Source organism: Impatiens glandulifera, chromosome 1, assembly GCF_907164915.1.
Source record: "Impatiens glandulifera chromosome 1, dImpGla2.1, whole genome shotgun sequence".
NCBI lineage: Eukaryota > Viridiplantae > Streptophyta > Magnoliopsida > Ericales > Balsaminaceae > Impatiens > Impatiens glandulifera.
The window spans coordinates 152,513,548-152,532,991 of record NC_061862.1 but is presented as its reverse complement, the minus strand read 5'-3'; the positions used below and the strand labels follow the sequence as shown (position 1 = coordinate 152,532,991).

Sequence of the window (19,444 nt, the reverse complement as noted above, 5' to 3'; positions counted from 1 at the left end):
GACCGAGAAATCTTGACTGAGACCGAGACTCATGACTTATTCGACAAGTCTTGTTCTTGATTTGACTCTTACCCATAGTTAATTAAACTAACCATAGTTTCATATTCCAGCCCATGGTTTTTCTAAGTAACCCATGGTTTTGTGCAAACAACACATGCAATGGCAGCATGCATTCGTCGAGTGTCAAAAATGCAGATGCATGCCCTTTTATTTAGGATCGGGCGACACTTGTCCAACCACCCCACCAAGACTTAGTCTATTTAAAGCTCACTAGTGATTCATTGTCTTGATGTTGCCACTTTCTCTCTCTAAAACGAAATTAGACCAACAAATCTTAGAAGACCTTGAAGAACAGCAATAGCTTAGATCCCTTGAAGATCCATCGATCTTAGCGGCTTTAGGATCATAAGGCAATTATTTTTCTTAAAACCCACTTTAAAAACCCACACATGCAATATTATTCATGTACTTTCTAATAACCAATGCATGTTATTTTTAAAGCTTGATTTGTATTTGCATGGACTTGATTTTAATGATAAACTGGGCTGATCATCATTCTTTCAAAGTATGAGACGTTTTTCTGGATTTATATCATCGTTTTCCAAAATAAATATATGATTCTTCCTTGCATTTCTTGGTTTATAAAGGCAGATCTCGTTTTCTTGCATGATGCTGTTTTTATAAAGCATACTATGTTTTTATGATCATGGTGAAACAAAATAAGGCATTGACGGATTATATGGGATGATGGCCAACCAAGATGAGCTCTGGTGGTTATAATTCCAAAATTATGGCTGTTATTATTATTATTATTATGATATGGGACTGAGTTCTGGAGACGAGCTCCCAGAACATCTACCCACACAGAAATGTGTCCAAAAATAGGGATTTGGGCTTTAGAGATGGACTCCGAAGAGTACCCTTCCAACCATGTGCTCAAAAGTTACGGATCTTTCCCTTCAGGATCAGCTCTGAAGGGCTTAGGGTCAAAATTATGTGCTCAAGTTATGACTGTACAATCACCTTGATTAAATGTGTTTAAAACTCACATGCATCCTTTTATAAGTCATCTTTATGCATATCTCATTCTTTTGACCGAAATGTTATTATTTTATTGCAGCGTTTTGAAAATCCTTTAAATGTTTGTTGAGTCTTTAGGCTCACTATGCTTGTGTGGTGTAGGTACTCCTCCTTAGATTTTATACAACAAATGGAGAGAATCCTTGGAGTGACAACAACTTGCAGGATTGAGTGTGGAAGGAGGGACCCTAGCTGATTATGTTGGTTTATTTTGTGAACTTTTGATCCAGAAGTTACAACTGTCCTTGAAAAAGGTCACGATGTAATGCCCGCTGGAGTATCAGAGAAACTCCACAATAAGAGAGAGGTGGATAACAGAGAAGATGTAGTCAAATGTACTAAACCATCGGCGTCGGTTCTTTATCGCACTAAACCTCCAAAATTGGAGGAATTGAAGAGGCAACCGGAGGAGTTTCCCTTCAAGGAAGAGAAGTGCGAAATAGCCAAGACCGCCAAAAGAATGAAGAAATGGGAGGACAAGAAGAGAAAACACTTGGAGTTTGGAGGAAACCGAGTGATAGTAAAACTTCTCCTCCATCAAGAGAGACAATTTTCTAAAGTTCATAAGGGGCTTGTGAGGCAATACGAAGGCCCTTTCTTAGAGAAGAAACGGGTTAGAAAGCCAGCATGTCGCTCAAAACTTTTATCTTATGTGGAGACATCATCCAGGCCTACAAGGAGGAAACGATGAGGACGTCGCTAGATTGAGTGGGGGAGAATGTCACAGCCCAATCTTCCTGGCCAGGAAGAGGAGGCTTAAGGAGAATGTCACGACCCAATATTCCTTGCCCAAGAAGAGGAGGAGGCTTACGCCCGCTTAAGCCCAATGCAAGGAATATTCTAGCTGGAAGGAAGGCAGGTGCTTGATTTATGCATCACTAATTGAGAGTTGAAAAGCATGTCCTTGATTAATGCATCACTAATTGATACTTAAAAGGAATGTCCTTGATTAGTCCATCACTAATTGACAATTAGAAGGAATCCCTAAATCAGTGCATCACTGATTGACACTTATAAGGAATGCCCTAAATTAGTGTGTCATTAATGTAATAGCTAAAATTAGTCCTATAAATACTTGTAAGGTATTACATTGTAAATCACCAAGTATTCTAGTAATATATAATACTATTCTTTGTAAGAGTTACTCTCTCTCTAGAATTTTTGTGTCAATTCTATTAAACGTCGAGTGTTGCGTCGAGTAAGGCTGACTAGTTACTCGTTCTTGAGAAGATCGTAACTAGTGCCGCACGGATCGTTAGTGAAAAGACTGAGCCCGTGACAATTGGTATCAGAGCTGAAATGACGAAGAGATCGGATGAAAGTTCAAAGGTCGTGGACGAAATAGAGAATCTTCCCCACGGGACCGGAGAAGATGGTAGGAACTCTCGCAAAGTTCATGCAGGAGGATCCAAAGCTACCAAAGAAAGAGAAAGATCAAGAGACGCTATCATTGACATTATCGCCAGGTTGGAGAAGGTAGAACTCACTATGGCGTACGGACAAGATAATGCCGGAGACCTAGAGGAACGCATTGCCGAGCTTGAGAAGGAGAGAGACGAGCTCCGAGAAGGAATGCAAGGTGCCCTGTACGAAGGCTTGCTCAAATGTCAAGAGCAAACTCAGATCGTGGAGCAGACCCTCTTTGATGAAATCAATACCTTGACCGAGAAACTCGAGGTAATGACTTCTAAGTTACAAGCTACCGAAGAGGATGTGGCGTTACTCAAGAAGGCAATTACGCAAGAGTGCGGACGTGCGCCTGTAGGAGTCCCCAATCCGATAAAGATAGACGTTCAAAGGCCTAAAGCGTATTTAGGCGAGAGGAATGCGAAAGAGATCGATAACTTCTTATGGAGTCTAGACCAGTATTTCAAAGCACTCGGCCTAGTAGAAGAGGCGAGGAAGATAGATACTGCCACGACATACCTGGAAGACACCGCAATGTTGTGGTGGAGGCGAAGGAGTATCGACATTGAAAGAGGTACGTGTTCTATCAATACATGGGGTGAATTCAAGGAGGAACTCAAGAGACAGTTCTATCCTGAAAACGATATTCGAGAAGCAAGGGCCAAGTTGCGGCAGCTCTCACAAAAAGGGAGTATCAAGGAGTATGTCAAGGAGTTCATCGCTACTCTCCTTGAGATCCCTAACTACTCAGACGACGAAGCCTTGTTTGCCTTCACTGATGGTCTACAAATGTGGGCGAAGTTGGAATTGGACCGACGTAGTGTCCAAGATCTAAGCTCCACAATTGCCGTGGATGAATCTCTTGTCGAGATGAGAAGGCAAGAGAAAGCAAAGTCGACCTATGAGAGGAATGACAATGGGGAAAATGGTGGAGACCATCTCCATAACAATGAAGACCTAGTTAAGTTTATCAAATCCAATGGTAAAGGAGATCGGGACGAGAAACGTGGAGAGAAACTCCAGATAACGTGTTTCTTTTGTGAAGGGCCGCACAAAGCAAGAGAGTGCCCAATGAAGAACAAACTATCAGCATTGATGGAGGAGCAAAAACGCCTTCACGATGAAGCTCGGTTGGGGTCGTTAAACCTACTTAGTGTCGTTACAGCAAAGTTTGATAAGTCAAAGTCCGCGAAGAAAGGATGATTATTTGTGGAAACTAGAGTAAAAAACCACATGGTTAAAGCTTTGTTGGATACGGGAGCCAACAACAATTTTCTAGAGGTAAAGGAGGCAGGAAGACTGGGGATTAAGTACACTAAAGAGAAAGGGTGGCTCAAAGCAGTCAACTCGGCACCAAGTGCGACTTATGGAGTTGCTCGTAATGTAAAGATCAACTTGGGGGAGTGGACCGGCCTTCTGGATTTCTCCATTATCGATATGGATGATTACAAAATGGTTCTCGGTATAGAGTTCCTAGACAAGGTAATGCCATCCTACTCCCTTCTGCTAATATGATGTACATTCTAGAGCAAGGTAATACTCGCACAATACCTTTAACAAGAGAGGGCAAGAGAGAAACTAGGCACCTATCTGCCATGCAACTCTCAAAAGGTGCGGAGGACACCTACCCATCATCCTTTGTCACTGTGAAAGAAGATGAGAAAACTGCATCTAAAGAGAAGATACATCCAGAAGTTACAACTGTCCTAGAGAAAGGTCACGATGTATCAGAGAAACTCCACCATAAGAGAGAGGTGGATAACAGAGAAGATGTAGTCAAATGTACTAAACCATCGGCGACGATTCTTTATCGCATTAAACCTCCCAAATTGGAGGAATTGAAGAGGAAACCAGAGGAGTTTCCCTTCAAGGAAGAGAAGTGCGAAATAGCCAAGACCGCCAAAAGAATGAAGAAATGGGAGGACAAGAAGAGAAGACACTTGGAGTTTGGAGGAAACCGAGTGATAGTAAAACTTCTCCTCCATCAAGAGAGACAATTTTCCAAAGTTCATAAGGGGCTTGTGAGGCAATACGAAGGCCCTTTCTTAGAGAAGAAACGGGTTAGAAAGCCAGCATGTCGCTCAAAACTTTTATCTTATGTGGAGACATCATCTAGGCCTACAAGGAGGAAACGATGAGGACGTCGCTAAATTGAGTGGGGGAGAATGTCACAGCCCAATCTTCCTGGCCCAGGAAGAGGAGGCTTAAGGAGAATGTCACGACCCAATATTCCTGGCCCAAGAAGAGGAGGAGGCTTAAGCCCGCTTAAGCCCAATGCAAGGAATATTTTAGCTGGAAGGAAGGCAGGTGCTTGATTGATGCATCACTAATTGAGAGTTGAAAGGCATGTCCTTGATTAATGCATCACTAATTGATACTTAAAAGGAATGTCCTTGATTAGTCCATCACTAATTGACAATTAGAAGCAATCCCTAAATTAGTGCATCACTGATTGACACTTATAAGGAATGCCCTAAGTTAGTGTGTCATTAATGTAATAGCTAAAATTAGTTCTATAAATACCTGTAAGGTATTACATTGTAAATCACCAAGTATTCTAGTAATATATAATACTATTCTTTGTAAGAGTTACTCTCTCTCTAGAATTCTTGTGTCAATTCTATTAAACGTCGAGTGTTGCGTCGAGTAAGGCTGACTAGTTACTCGTTCTTGAGAAGATCGTAACTAGTGCCGCACGGATCGTCAGTGAAAAGACTGAGCCCGTGACAATTGGTATCAGAGCTGAAATGACGAAGAGATCGGATGAAAGTTCAAAGGTCGTGGACGAAGTAGAGAATCTTCCCCACGGGACCGGAGAAGATGGTAGGAACTCTCGCAAAGTTCATGTAGGAGGATCCAAAGCTACCAAAGAAAGAGAAAGATCAAGAGACGCTATTATTGACATTATCGCCATGTTGGAGAAGATAGAACTCACTATGGCGTACGGACAAGATAATGCCGGAGACCTAGAGGAACGCATTGCCGAGCTTGAGAAGGAGAGAGACGAGCTCCGAGAAGGAATGCAAGGTGCCCTGAACGAAGGCTTGCTCAAATGTCAAGAGCAAACTCAGATCGTGGAGTAGACCCTCCTTGGTAAAATCAATACCTTGACCGAGAAACTCGAGGTAATGACTTCTAAGTTACAAGCTACCAAAGAGGATGTGGCGTTACTCAAGAAGGCAATTACGCAAGAGTGCGGACGTGCGCCTGTAGGAGTCCCCAATCCGATAAAGATAGACGTTCAAAGGCCTAAAGCGTATTTAGGCGAGAGGAATGCGAAAGAGATCGACAACTTTTTATGGAGTCTAGACCAGTATTTCAAAGCACTCGGCCTAGTAGAAGAGGCGAGGAAGATAGATACTGCCACGACATACCTGGAAGACACCGCAATGTTGTGGTGGAGGCGAAGGAGTATCGACATTGAAAGAGGTACGTGTTCTATCAATACATGGGGTGAATTCAAGGAGGAACTCAAGAGACAGTTCTATCCTGAAAACGCTATTCGAGAAACAAGGGCCAAGTTTCGGCAGCTCTCACAAAAAGGGAGTATCAAGGAGTATGTCAAGGAGTTCATCGCTACTCTTCTTGAGATCCTTAACTACTTAGACGGCGAAGCATTGTTTGCCTTCACTGATGGTCTACAAATGTGGGCGAAGTTGGAATTGGAACGACGTAGTGTCCAAGATCTAAGCTCCACAATTGCCGTGGCTGAATCTCTTGTCGAGATGAGAAGGCAAGAGAAAGCAAAGTCGACCTATGAAAGGAATGACAATGGGGAAAATGGTGGAGACCATCTCCATAACAATGAAGACCCAGTTAAGTTTATCAAATCCAATGGTAAAAGAGATCGGGACGAGAAACGTGGAGAGAAACTCCAGATAAAGTGTTTCTTTTGTGAAGGGCCGCACAAAGCAAGAGAGTGCCCAATGAAGAACAAACTATCAGCATTGATGGAGGAACAAAAACGCCTTCACGATGAAGCTCGGTTGGGGTCGTTAAACCTACTTAGTGTCGTTACAGCAAAGTTTGATAAGTCAAAGTCCGCGAAGAAATGATGACTATTTGTGGAAACTAGAGTAAGAAACCACATGGTTAAAACTTTGTTGAATACGGGAGCCAACAACAATTTTCTAGAGGTAAAGGAGGCAGGAAGACTGGGGATTAAGTACACTAAAGAGAAAGGGTAGCTTAAAGCAGTTAACTCGGTACCAAGTGCGACTAATGGAGTTGCTCGTAATGTAAAGATCAACTTGGGGGAGTGCACCGGCCTTCTAGATTTCTCCATTATCGACATGGATGACTATAAAATGGTTCTCGGTATAGAGTTCCTAGACAAGGTAATGCCATCCTACTCCCTTCTGCTAATATGATGTACATTCTAGAGCAAGGTAATACTCGCACAATACCTTTAACAAGAGAGGGCAAGAGAGAAACTAGGCACCTATCTGCCATGCAACTCTCAAAAGGTGCGGAGGACACCTACCCATCATCCTTTGTCACTGTGAAAGAAGATGAGAAAACTGTATCTAAAGAGAAGATACATCCAGAAGTTACAACTGTCCTAGAGAAAGGTCACGATGTAATGCCCGCTGGAGTATTAGAGAAACTCCACCATAAGAGAGAGGTGGATAATAGAGAAGATGCAGTCAAATGTACTAAACCATCGGCGGCGGTTCTTTATCGCACTAAACCTCCCAAATTGGCGGAATTGAAGAGGCAACCAGAGGAGTTTTCCTTCAAGGAAGAGAAGTGCGAAATAGCCAAGACCGCCAAAAGAATGAAGAAATGGGAGGACAAGAAGAGAAAACACTTGGAGTTCGGAGGAAACTGAGTGATAGTAAAACTTCTCCTCCATTATGAGAGACAATTTTTCAAAGTTCATAAGAGGCTTGTGAGGCAATATGAAGGCCCTTTCTTAGAGAAGAAACGTGTTAGAAAGCCAGCATGTCGCTCAAAACTTTTATCTTATGTGGAGACATCATCTAGGCCTACAAGGAGGAAACGATGAGGACGTCGCTAGATTGAGTGGGGGAGAATGTCACAGCCCAATCTTCCTGGCCCAGGAAGAGGATGCTTAAGGAGAATGTCACGACCCAATATTCCTGGCCCAAGAAGAGGAGGAGGCTTAAGCCCGCTTAAGCCCAATGCAAGGAATATTCTAGCTGGAAGGAAGGCAGGTGCTTGATTGATGCATCACTAATTGAGAGTTGAAAGGCATGTCCTTGATTAATGCATCACTGATTGATACTTAAAAGGAATGTCTTTGATTAGTCCATCACTAATTGACAATTAGAAGGAATCCCTAAATTAGTGCATCACTGATTGACACTTATAAGGAATGCCTTAAATTAGTGTGTCATTAATGTAATAGCTAAAATTAGACCTATAAATACATGTAAGGTATTACATTGTAAATCACCAAGTATTCTAGTAATATATAATACTATTCTTTGTAAGAGTTACTCTCTCTCTAGAATTCTTGTGTCAATTCTATTAAACGTCGAGTGTTGCGTCGAGTAAGGCTGACTAGTTACTCGTTCTTGAGAAGATCGTAACTAGTGCCGCACGGATCGTTAGTGAAAAGACTGAGCCCGTGACAACCTACTGTTGCAACTCCAAGAGCTCTCCTTCAAAGTCTGTAAGTTATTTGATAACTTGCATCATAAAATTATTATTATTATAATTAAATAAGTACTTCCAATACAGTAATGAGATAGGACAGTAACCCAACTTATACAAATGTTAAGATGCTATTAAGATGTAGTTTTTATTTCTAATAGAACCATGAGAAGAGACACTAGGGCGAATGCTGCTACTTCTTCAGACGAACCAGCCAAGGATGACATTTTAATAGGCCTGGTAGAGGCATTGAGGGATCAGAACAGACTTCAAAGTGAGCAAATACGAGAAATGTTTAATGCAATATGAATAATAATAACAACCAAGGTAGCAACAACAATACTGATGGAGGGAAGCAGCCGATATACAAGCAATTCATGGGCTTCAAACCAGTTGAGTTCAATTGAAGCACTGATCCCATGGTTGCTGAGGAATGGACCCAATCCCTAGAAACAATCTTTGAGTTCATGCAAATTAGTAATGGGGATAGGGTGCGGTGCACAACTTTTATGTTTAGGGACGATGCTCGTATATGGTGGCAAGGAGCAAAGTTTGTTGTAGACCTTGCTACTATATCCTGGGAAGAATTCAAGAACACCTTTTATGGTAAATATTTTACCCTTAGCACCAGGAACAAGTTGGCCCGTGAGTTTCTGGAAATCAGACAAGGTGACGCTAGTGTGGCTGACTATGTGAAAAAGTTTGAGAGGGGACGATATTTTGCTCCCATGATCCTTGGGAGTGCGGCCATGGAACTCAATCATTTTATGAAGGGGCTTAATGCTACTATCAGGAGGGACGTGCGCCTTAGTGGAGCGACCACTATGAGAGAAACTATTGAGAAGGCGCTGATGGCAGAAAAGGATAGCGCTGACATTGTAAAGGAGTTCCAAGCCAAGAGGAACAACTATGCTGGAAGAGATTCGCAAGGACCCAACTTCAAAAGGCCTGTTCAACAATCTTTTAATCAATATGCACCCCAACAGCAGACAATGAACTTATTTCAGGGTCAAAATTATCAAGGGCCACAACATCAACAAAATCAACAAAGGAGAATTCAACCTGCTAAGCCAGCAGTGTCGGCCAAGGCTCCAGTTATGTCAAAATTAACATGTACTCAATGTGGTCGGTCTCACCAAGGTGAATGTTTGTATGGGACCAACTTCTGTTTCAATTGCAAGAAATAAGGACATCTTTCACGCGACTGTCCACAGAAAAAGGCCATTGTTCCGGGTAGAGTGTTTGTAATGAATCAAGAAGAAGCATACCATAATTCCACCATCATTACGGGTAATCTTCTAATTGCCAACACCTTAGCTCATACTTTAATTGATACTGGTGCAACACACTCTTTTGTTTCTGCCAACTTTGTTCAAAAATCTGGTTTGAGACCCGATAAAACTAAGACTGTGTATAGTATTTCCCTACCATCAGGAACAAGTTTGAACACTAATAAGTATGTTAAGGCCTGTAAGGCATATATCCAAAAGCACAAGATGCTAGTAAATCTTGTGGTAGTAGAAATGGTTGGTTTTGATATCATTTTAGGAATGGAGTGGCTAACTCGTCATGAGGCTCACATCGACTGTAAGAAAAAGACAGTATCTTTAATTGATCAAGATGGGAGAACATTCCAGTTCAGAGCAACACATCCACCCAATCCTTCCTTTAAAATTCAACAGCCGCTTACATCAGGGGTTCCAATAGTGTTGTCTACTTCTTATTCTATGCTAGGAGTTCAGCTACCTAGACTTGAGGACATCAAAGTTGTAAGAGACTTTCCTGATGTGTTTCCTGAAGACATCAATGGTCTACCACCACTAAGAGAGGTAGAGTTTGGCATCACGTTGAAAGAGGGAATACATCCAATTTCTAAGGCACCTTATAGGTTAGCACCCACGAAGTTGAAGGAGATGAAAGATCAACTAGAAGACTAAGAGAGGTAGACTTTCCTGTTAGCGTCACCTTGTCTGATTTCCAGAAATTCACGGGCCAACTTGTTTCTGGTGCTAAGGGTGAAATATTTACCATAAAAGGTGTCCTTGAATTCTTCCCAGGATATAGTAGCAATGTCTATAGCAGACTTTGCTCCTTACCACAATATACGAGCATCGTCCCTAAACATAAAAGTTGCGCACCGCACCCTATCCCCATTACTGATTTGCATGAACTCAAAGATTGTTTCTAGGGACTGGATCCATTCCTCATCAACCATGAGATTAGTGCGTCCATTGAACTCAGCCGGTTTGAAGCCCATGAATTGCTTGTATATCGGTTGCTGCCCTCCATCAGTATTGTTGTTGCTACCTTGGTTGTTGTTATTGTTCATATTGGCATTAAACATTTCTCGCATTTGCTCACTTTAAAGTCTGTTCTGATCCCTCAACGCCTTTACCAACCTTATTAAAACATCATCCCTGGCTGGTTCGTCTAAAGAAGTAGCAGCATTCGCCCTAGTCCCTCCTCACATGGTTCTATTAGAAATAAAACTACATCTAAATAACAGCTTAACATTTACATAAGCTGGGTTACTGCCCTATTTCATTACTGTATTGGCAGTACTTTGTTTAATTATAATAATAACAATTTTATGATACAAGTTATCAAATAACTTACAGACTTTGAAGGAGAGCTCTTGGAGTTGCAACAGCAGGCGCATGAGTGTGGGAGTACAAAGGATCTGGACCATTGCTCTGATAGTCTTCTAGTTGATCTTTCATCTCCTTCAACTCCGTGGGTGCTAACCTATAAGGTGCCTTAGAAATTGGATGTGTTCCCTCCTTCAACGTGATTCCAAACTCTACCTCTCTTAGTGGTGGTGGTAGACCATTGATTTCTTCAGGAAACACACCAGGAAAGTCTTTTACAACATTGATGTCCTCAAGTCTAGGTAGCTGAACTCCTAGTATAGCATAAGAAGTAAACAACACTATTGGAACCCCTGATGTAAGCGGCTATTGAATTTTAAAGGAAGGATTGGGTGGAGGTGTTGCTCTGAACTGGAATGTTCTCCCATCTTGATCAATTAAAAATAGTGTCTTTTTCTTACAGTCAATGTGAGCCTCATGACGAGTTAGCCAGTCCATTTCTAAAATGACATCAAAACCACCCATTTCTACTACCACAAGATTACTAGCATCTTGTGCTTTTGGATATATTCCTTACAGGCCTTAACATACTTATTAGTGTTCAAACTTGTTCCTGATGGTAGAGAAATACTATACACAGTCTTAGTTTCATCGGATCTCAAACCAGATTTTTGAACAAAGTTGGCAGAAACAAAAGAGTATGTTGCACCAGTATCAGTTAAAGTATTAGCTAGGGTGTTGTAAATTAGAAGATTACTCGTAATGATGGTGGAATTTGGGTCTGCTTCTTCTTGATTCATTGCAAACACTCTATCGGGAACAATGGCCTTCTTCTATGGACAGTCGCGTGAAAGATCTTCTTGTTTCTTGCAGTTGAAACAGAAGTTGGTCCCATACAAACATTCACCTTGGTGAGACCGACCACATTGAGTACAGGTTGGTTTTGACATAGTTGGAGCCTTGGCCGACACTGCTGGCTTAGCAGGCTGAATCCTTCTTTGTTGATTTTGTTGCGGTTGTGAACCTTGATAGTTTTGACCCTGGAATGAGTTCCTTGTCTGCTGTTGGGGTGCATATTGATTAAAAGGTTGTTGAACAGGCCTTTTGAAGTTGGGTCTTTGCGAATCTCTTCCAGCATAGTTGTTCCTCTTGGCCGTGGACTCCTTTACAATGTCAGCACTATCCTTTTTTGACATCAGAACCTTCTCAATAGTTTCTCTCATAGTGGTCGCTTCACTAAGGCACACGTCCCTCTTGATAGTAGCATTAAACCCCTCCATAAAATGATTAAGTTCCATGGTCGCACTCCCAAGGATCATGGGAGCAAAATATCGTCCCCTCTCAAACTTCTTCACATAGTCAGTCACGCTAGCGTCACCTTGTCTGATTTCTAGAAACTCACGGGCCAACTTGTTTCTGGTGCAAAGGGTGAAATATTTACCATAAAAAGGTGTCCTTGAATTTTTCCCAAGATATAGTAGCAAGGTCTATAGTAGACTTTGCTCCTTGCCACCATATACGAGCATCGTCCCTAAACATAAAAGTTGTGCACCGCACCCTATCCCCATTACTGATTTGCATGAACTCAAAGATTGTTTCTAGGGACTGAATCCATTCCTCAGCAACCATGGGATCAGTGCTTCCATTGAACTCAGCCGGTTTGAAGCCCATGAATTCTTGTATATCGGCTGCTTCCCTCCATCAGTATTGTTGTTGTTACCTTGGTTGTTATAATTGTTAATATTGGCATGAAACATTTCCCGCATTTGCTCACTTTGAAGTCTGTTCTGATCCCTCAACGCCTAACCAGTCCTATTAAAACATCATCTCTGACTGGTTCGTCTGAAGAAGTAGCAGCATTCGCCCTAGTCCCTCCTCTCATGGTTCTATTAGAAATAAACTACATCTTAATAACAGCTTAACATTTACATAAGCTGGGTTATTGCCTATCTCATTACTGTATTGGCAGTACTTTATTTAATTATAATAATAACAAATTTATGATGCAAATTATCAAATAACTTACAGACTTTGAAGGAGAGCTCTTGGAGTTGCAACAGAAGGCGCATGAGTGTGGGAGTACAAAGAATCGGGACCGTTGCTCTGATACCAATTGCAAACGTTCCTAAGTCTAAAATTACCGGTCTAACATAAAGATGATGGAATCTAAGCATGCTTGAACATATAAAATACCGGAAAACTGTCATTTATGCGGAAGCTAAAAGATGGATTCATCCTTTAAAGACAATTTTTAAAAACGAATACACTTGTTGCCAAAAGATGCCATAAAATATTATGTGCTTTAATAGAAAAGGTCCAGCAGTTTTGAAAACATTACAAAGTATTTGGTCCATTCATAAAACGAAATACAACCATGCAACAAAAGTTCACAAAATAAACCAACATAATCAGCTAGGGTCCCTCCTTCCACACTCAATCCTGCAAGTTGCTGTCACTCCAAGGATTCTCTCCAGCTGTTGTATAAAATCTAAGGAGGAGTATCTACACCACACAAGCATAGTGAGCCTAAAGACTCAACAAGCATTTAAAGGATTTTCAAAACGATGCAATAAAATAATAACATTTCGGTCAAAAGAATGAGATATGCATAAACATGACTTATAAAAGGATGCATGTGAGTTTTAAACACATTTAATCAAGGTGATTGTACAGTCATAACTTGAGCACAAAATTTTGACCCTAAGCCCTTTAGAGCTGATCCTGAAGGGAAAGATCCGTAACTTTTAAGCACATGGTTGGAAGGGTACTTATCGGAGTCCATCTCTAAAGCCCACATTCCTGTTTTTGGACACATTTATGTGTGGGTAGATGTTTTGGGAGCTCGTCTCCAGAACTCAGTCCCATATAATAATAATAATAATAATAATAATAACATCCATAATTTTGGAATCAGAACCATCAGAGCTCATCTTGGTTGGCCATCATCCCATATAATCCATCAATGTCTTATTTTGTTTCACCATGATCATAAAAACATAGTATGCTTTATAAAAACAGCATCATGCAAGTAAAACTAGATCTGCCTTTATAAACCAAGAACATGCAAGGCAGAATCATATATTTATTTTGGAAAACGATGATATAAATCCAGAAAAATGTCTCATACTTTGAAAGAATGATGATCAACCTAGTTTATCATTAAAATCAAGTCCATGCAAATACAAATCAAGCTTTAAAAATAACATGCATTGGTTATTAGAAAGTACATGAATAATATTGCATGTGTGGGTTTTTAAAGTGGGTTTTAAGAAAAATACTTGGAAGCCGCTAAGATCGATGGATCTTCAAGGGATCTTCAAGGGCTCTAAGGTATTGTTGTTCTTCAAGGTCTTCTAAGATTTGTTGGTCTAATTTCGTTTTAGAGAGAGAAAGTGGCAACATCAAGACAATGAATCACTAGTGAGTTTTAAATAGACTAAGTCTTGGTTGGGTGGTTGGACAAGTGTCGCCCGATCCTAAATAAAAGGGCATACATCTGCATTTTTGACATTTGGCGAATGCATGCTGCCATTGCATGTGTTGTTTGCACAAAACCATGGGTTACTTAACAAAACCATGGGCTGGAATATGAAACTATGGTTAGTTTAATTTATTATGGGTAAGAGTCAAATCAAGAACAAGACTTGTCGAGTAAGTCATGGGTCTTGGTCTAAGTCAAGATTTCTCGGTCTAAGTCAATATTTTGGGTCTTAAGAAAATATTTCGGGTCTTAAGAAAACACCTTCTAGGCTCTAAAGAAAATATCTCGGTCTTAATTTAAATGTCACGGTCCTAAGGTATCTGTCCGGTCTCATGACTTGGATTTTTTAGAATCATATTTTTTCGGTCGTGAGTACAATTATACTAAGTCTTTGGTCTTGGCCCGAACCGAAAAACCTCAGTCTTAATTGTGATTTTTGGGAGTCAGAGTAATACTTTCTAAGATAGTAATTAAAAAGTATTATTTATAATGTTATTATTACGATACTATCTGATACGCGTTCTAGAAAGTCAATTGAGTCGGCATCACCTTTCTTGGAGGTTCTTCTTTGAAAACCTTCGTTCATGTTTAATTTTTTGGTTTCTTTGACTTATAATTTTTATTTTTTAACTCTTATTGTACTTCATTATTTTTATTTGTCTGATTTCATATTTTGTTTGTTTGTGAGTAGGGTTTTAATACTTTTAAACAATTTCCACTTTTTAATATTTAATGGACAATTTTAAAAGAAAAATAATTTTATAATTTTATAAATTTTAAATTAAATAAATATTATAATAACTCAACCAATTAAAAATTCAAATAATTTACTTATTTATTATTAAATAAAATTAATAAAAATAATTCAAATAAACCAAAAGAAGCTCTCTTAGAGGTCATTGTTCTTAAGTTTTTAATTAAATTTAAAAAAAAAATAGTCTTTTTTGTTGAGAAAATATCAAAATATATTTAAAAAAAAAATTCTCTCTTAAATATGATAAATTAATTTTAAATAATTAAATAAAAAATATTTTTGATATTTCAATAGATGAATAAAAGAATAATTATGGTTTTAAGTACAAATCCAGAAAACTCAAAGATCAAATAAGCTCAGAGACATGATGAATGATTGTAATATTAAAAAGAAATTTGAGAAATTGATGATTATTAAGTGGAAGATATGATTATTATTGAATAATTGCAATTACAAATAAAATAAAACTACAAAAATATACATAGTTTGTCTTACAATAAAAATTTATGAATTTCTAGAGAGACAATCCAGAATCATCATCTTCATCCAATGTTCCTGTATAAACAGTATACAATGTCCAAATCAAACCAAAAACACCCAAAAGAATCCAACCCAACAAATTATTGCTCAGTCCAAACGGAAGTCCAATCCCTTCCGTGCTCATCCTTTCGTCCACCAGAGCTATGGCCGGGCTCGACAGCGCCGCCGCACTCGCCGCCGCCAGCAAAGCCACACCCTTGGTTTTTGCACTTGAACCCTTGTTCCCATCTTCCATTTCCATCTCACACTTGATGATCATCTTCCCCTTTGTCTTAGACATTGCTGGCAATCCTGCAAGAAGTTATTAATCAGTGTTTTGATTACTGTGAGAAGAGATTGATGTATACAGAGAAGGACAGTAAGTACCCAACACGGCGAAAGGTTGAAGAAGTGGTGATCTTTTGTGGAGAATAGTGATGGATGAATTGGGAGCGGATGCGGTGAAGGATGATGCCATTGATTATTGATTTATTTCAAACCCACAAAAGAGAGAATTTGGTAGAGATGAAGTTGAGATTATATACAAACTTGGGGAAAATGCAGGAATCAAAATAATACACACCCTATAAAACATGGATTCCTTATCTTTAATTACCCAATCAACTGATTCCACGTGTCACTCTATATCTCCACAGCCACTAATTTCATGTTCATTAACCAGGGCTTGTTTGGAAAACAAACACAAAACCCATAAAACACTAGCCTTGGTCCTTTTTTTTTCTCCCTCTTTTCGATGATAACAAGAAATAGTTAATGTGTTTTACTACTAAGATATGAGTCTTCAAGTCTAAAGTGTTTTATTACTGAATTAGAAGTCTTCATTCTCTATTGGTAGAGTCTCATGTATGAGTCTTGGTTCTACATTGAGAAAGCTAAACATTCCTTCTATATTTCTTATTATAAGTATAATTGAATGTATGGTATTATAAACTTATTTATTCTCCATTGATAGAGCTAGATTCCTTCTATCTTTCTTATTGCAAGTATAATTGAATGTATGGTATTATAAACTTATTTATATTGATATTATAACATTTAAATTGTTAGAATCCTTTGATCCATTTTTATTTTATTTAAAAAAAAGAGTGAAATAGAAATGAAACCTCAAACTCGCAGTTTAGGCATTCATTATCTTATCTGTAGGCTAAGATGGGCCGACTCTGCTCTTGGGAGCGTTGTGGCCGCAACAAAGACATCCCCTCCTATGTGGCGGAAATGGTGACTATTCGGGATGATACCCCAAATGAGATTAGTCTAATCGAGGTGTGCAATTTTCATGCGGTTCAGTATCTAACTCATTCTTTTGCTTTTCTCCATTTCCATTCCTTTTGGTTGGTTATGATTTCTTGCTGTCTGTTTTTGTTGCCAGTCTATTCAAATGGGAGTATATTTTGAAGTCAATACACTGTGCTTGATTTGGGTTCTCTTAAGGAGGTCCCCAGAAGCTAGGGTTTTGTGTGTGAAAGAAATGGAGATGGTTAGCCAGACTTCTTAGTTCTTACTAGTATGTTATCTGAAAACCAAAAATCATAACCACAAAAACTAGGGTCCATCATGCTAGACTGAAAAACAAAACCAGAACAATTCCTGAATTTCTCAATAACATTTTACTGGAATGCTCAAATGATTGTAAAAACTTCTCTAACACTAGGGAATCCATCTTCGGAGCTTTACAGAAACTTAAATGTTCGAATCTTAAGTTCGAACCCTGAAAACGCTTTGATGACAGTAGAAAGCTTCTATAGCCTCCTCCAAGAATTAAAAAAAAAAATAGCTCACGAGGAAAAAGATAAATGTTTTCAAGTTCCAATAGAGTATTAGTAACAAAGGAAGGCAACAAACAACAGATATGCCAACTCAAAGTTCAAAAATATTCATTGTCATCATCTCAAATATATGTTACTTAGGGTTGCAGCATACTGAAACACCTCACATGATGGTTACTCTACTATCACTCATGCAAGCAGCTAATTCATTTCATGTGTGATTGAATCATCATCATCATCATCACCTTGTAAAATAATACACAACCAGAAAGATTACTACAAACGCGGCAACAAGTGTGAACATATTCCGGCTTGATTTCTTCTCAAATACCTGCCATAAACTTAATTTATTATTGAAGTTCTGTCGAGAATACAAAATCAAACATCAAGTAATGAATGAGAATAATCAGTCTTCTTAGAAAATACCATCTTGAATTTATCCATGGTTCCTGAAAGTATACCCCTTGACGAATCCATATCATTTCCCTGTAATAATAATGAATGAATGAATACACACAAATGAGGCCATTGTTGAGACATAGATAACACAAATTTCAAGTATTTAAACCTAACATTATAAAAGGATACTATTACTGGCACATACATACCATTCGATCCAACATTCTGTTATGGCTTTCGACTTCCTCGTGTACATCTCCTGTCAGCTGTCAAACAACACATGGAAATCTAGGTTATACATTTACTACATCATAAGTTGAGAACATAGATTGTTTTCTTTTTTCATGGTAACCCGTGTTGTGTTCGTAATGTAGTTTGACTTCTACCATTCAGAAATTTTTGGGTCGTTTGTTTGTCGTCTTACAATTAAAACTAGGGTTGATCTAATGAAATGGTTTTAAACCGTTTTCGAAAGAAAAAAAAGTTGAGAACATAAAGTGGGTAGTAAAATAACTTACTCTCTTTAACATGAGCACTCTATCTTGCAAACCATCAATTGCTCTGTTATTATCCTGTTCATCAATTTCATGAGAGTAAATAGGTGAAGCCCTGATACCACCCTCTTCAATTCCATCGAAAAGGGCAGCTCTTCCACCACGGTATTCCCTGAATATAGAATAAAACAGATAGAAAAGGAATGAAGAATGTCATTCACATCTGAATCGTAAACAACAGATACGAAATAACAAGATTATCTTCCTATTCTAAAACAGATCTCACGAGATGCGATCAAAGAACAGTATCAGCTAACCTTCTCGAGTTCATGAATCAAAATATCTTAAAGAGAATGTTCTGGCAGGGGGTTCCAGATGCTAGAGAACTGAAATCCAAAGGTGTAAATCGATTCAACAACATAATTTGAACAGGAAACACAATTTAATAACATAATCTGTAAGGATTGATTAGAAATAGGTAATTTGTCGAAATTCAGGTAACGAGAGAAAGATCTAAGACGAGACAGTACCTTGCGAAGGAAGATAAGAGATGGATTAATCTTCCGATTGCTCGTCGGAGAGGAACTTGAAAATGGCAGAAGAAGAGCTTTGAGATTCGTCGTCGTTTTCTTAGATTGAGGGGGTTTCTGTAATTTTGTGGGTCCATATATACGTGTACAAATCATATAGAGTTTAAGAGTTTATCTGGACCGTTGGATAAGAGATATGCAAGGATAAAAAAAAAAAAAAAAAAAGTAGTTGTTTTATTGTTAAATTTTAATAAAATTATTCAAATAGATCTATCCAAACTTTTACCTCTTTATTTAATAAAAGTTTTGGGTATCTTTATTTTTAATTTTGTTTAAAATATATAATTTGTTGTTAAAGTTTCAATACAATATGAATTGATATCCTAATAATTATTAAATTAACTCAATATTTATATTTCAAATTTAAGTTATTAATAATGATAATTTAAAACCGTCTCGCGATAATCGAACTGAATTATCTCGTTTGGGCAATTTTCGCCGATTTAATCGGTAATTGACCGGGGATAGGTCGGGGATAGTATTTGTGTCACCCGTCCGGATCTTACTCTATTCTCTCCTAAACATTAAACACAACTAAATATATAAAATTATATATATATATATATATATATATATATATATAAATAAATAATGATTCTTAATTTTTAAAACTTTCAGATTACCGGGTCGAGAGCTATGGTTAATTTGATATATATGTGAGAGTAAATGGATACTTGGGTCGGATTGTGACTTGACCCGTCCATAAACTTAAAATGGTTTGATACA

The 19,444-nt window shown here is 38.7% G+C and overlaps 4 protein-coding genes across 4 annotated transcripts; 1 reads left to right on the top strand and 3 right to left on the bottom strand.

The window, feature by feature from the left end:
- The first annotated feature begins 8,525 nt into the window (after window positions 1-8,525).
- LOC124911451 lies at window positions 8,526-10,043 on the top strand. The gene is made up of 2 exons (XM_047451938.1): window positions 8,526-9,200; window positions 9,321-10,043. Exons 1-2 carry the CDS (start codon window positions 8,526-8,528, stop codon window positions 10,041-10,043), a joined length of 1,398 nt encoding a protein of 465 aa, XP_047307894.1.
- A 1,484-nt stretch (window positions 10,044-11,527) lies between these two features.
- Window positions 11,528-12,365, bottom strand: LOC124911440. Its single transcript, XM_047451926.1, has 2 exons — window positions 12,193-12,365; window positions 11,528-12,110 (listed from the first exon to the last, which is right to left on the bottom strand). The coding sequence occupies exons 1-2, from the start codon at window positions 12,363-12,365 to the stop codon at window positions 11,528-11,530; spliced, it is 756 nt and encodes a 251-aa protein (XP_047307882.1).
- A 2,971-nt stretch (window positions 12,366-15,336) lies between these two features.
- LOC124915799 (photosystem II reaction center W protein, chloroplastic-like) lies at window positions 15,337-16,006 on the bottom strand. Its single transcript, XM_047456559.1, has 2 exons — window positions 15,836-16,006; window positions 15,337-15,760 (listed from the first exon to the last, which is right to left on the bottom strand). Exons 1-2 carry the CDS (start codon window positions 15,924-15,926, stop codon window positions 15,444-15,446), a joined length of 408 nt encoding a protein of 135 aa, XP_047312515.1. The 5' UTR covers window positions 15,927-16,006; the 3' UTR covers window positions 15,337-15,443.
- Window positions 16,007-17,244: 1,238 nt separating this feature from the next.
- LOC124915791 (bet1-like SNARE 1-1) lies at window positions 17,245-18,776 on the bottom strand. The gene is made up of 6 exons (XM_047456553.1): window positions 18,659-18,776; window positions 18,446-18,514; window positions 18,153-18,300; window positions 17,844-17,900; window positions 17,662-17,721; window positions 17,245-17,566 (listed from the first exon to the last, which is right to left on the bottom strand). The coding sequence occupies exons 2-6, from the start codon at window positions 18,457-18,459 to the stop codon at window positions 17,477-17,479; spliced, it is 369 nt and encodes a 122-aa protein (XP_047312509.1). The 5' UTR covers window positions 18,460-18,514; window positions 18,659-18,776; the 3' UTR covers window positions 17,245-17,476.
- Window positions 18,777-19,444: the final 668 nt, after the last annotated feature.

Bases quoted from the DNA above. Each gene is read 5' to 3' on its own strand.
- LOC124915799 (XM_047456559.1), bottom strand. From the start codon at position 15,926: ATGGCATCATCCTTCACCGCATCCGCTCCCAATTCATCCATCACTATT. The intron at 15,761-15,835 runs GTACTTACTGTC...AACTTCTTGCAG, and splicing joins TCAACCTTTCGCCGTGTTGG to GATTGCCAGCAATGTCTAAG.
- LOC124911440 (XM_047451926.1), bottom strand. From the start codon at position 12,365: ATGGGCTTCAAACCGGCTGAGTTCAATGGAAGCACTGATCCCATGGTT. The intron at 12,111-12,192 runs GTCTACTATAGA...CCTTTGCACCAG, and splicing joins ATATGGTGGCAAGGAGCAAA to AAACAAGTTGGCCCGTGAGT.
- LOC124911451 (XM_047451938.1), top strand. From the start codon at position 8,526: ATGGTTGCTGAGGAATGGACCCAATCCCTAGAAACAATCTTTGAGTTC. The intron at 9,201-9,320 runs GTTATGTCAAAA...GACTGTCCACAG, and splicing joins CAGTGTCGGCCAAGGCTCCA to AAAAAGGCCATTGTTCCGGG.
- LOC124915791 (XM_047456553.1), bottom strand. The intron at 17,901-18,152 runs GTAAGTTATTTT...GTTGTTTGACAG, and splicing joins GAGTGCTCATGTTAAAGAGA to CTGACAGGAGATGTACACGA. The intron at 17,567-17,661 runs GTATTTTCTAAG...AGTTTATGGCAG, and splicing joins CCATGGATAAATTCAAGATG to GTATTTGAGAAGAAATCAAG.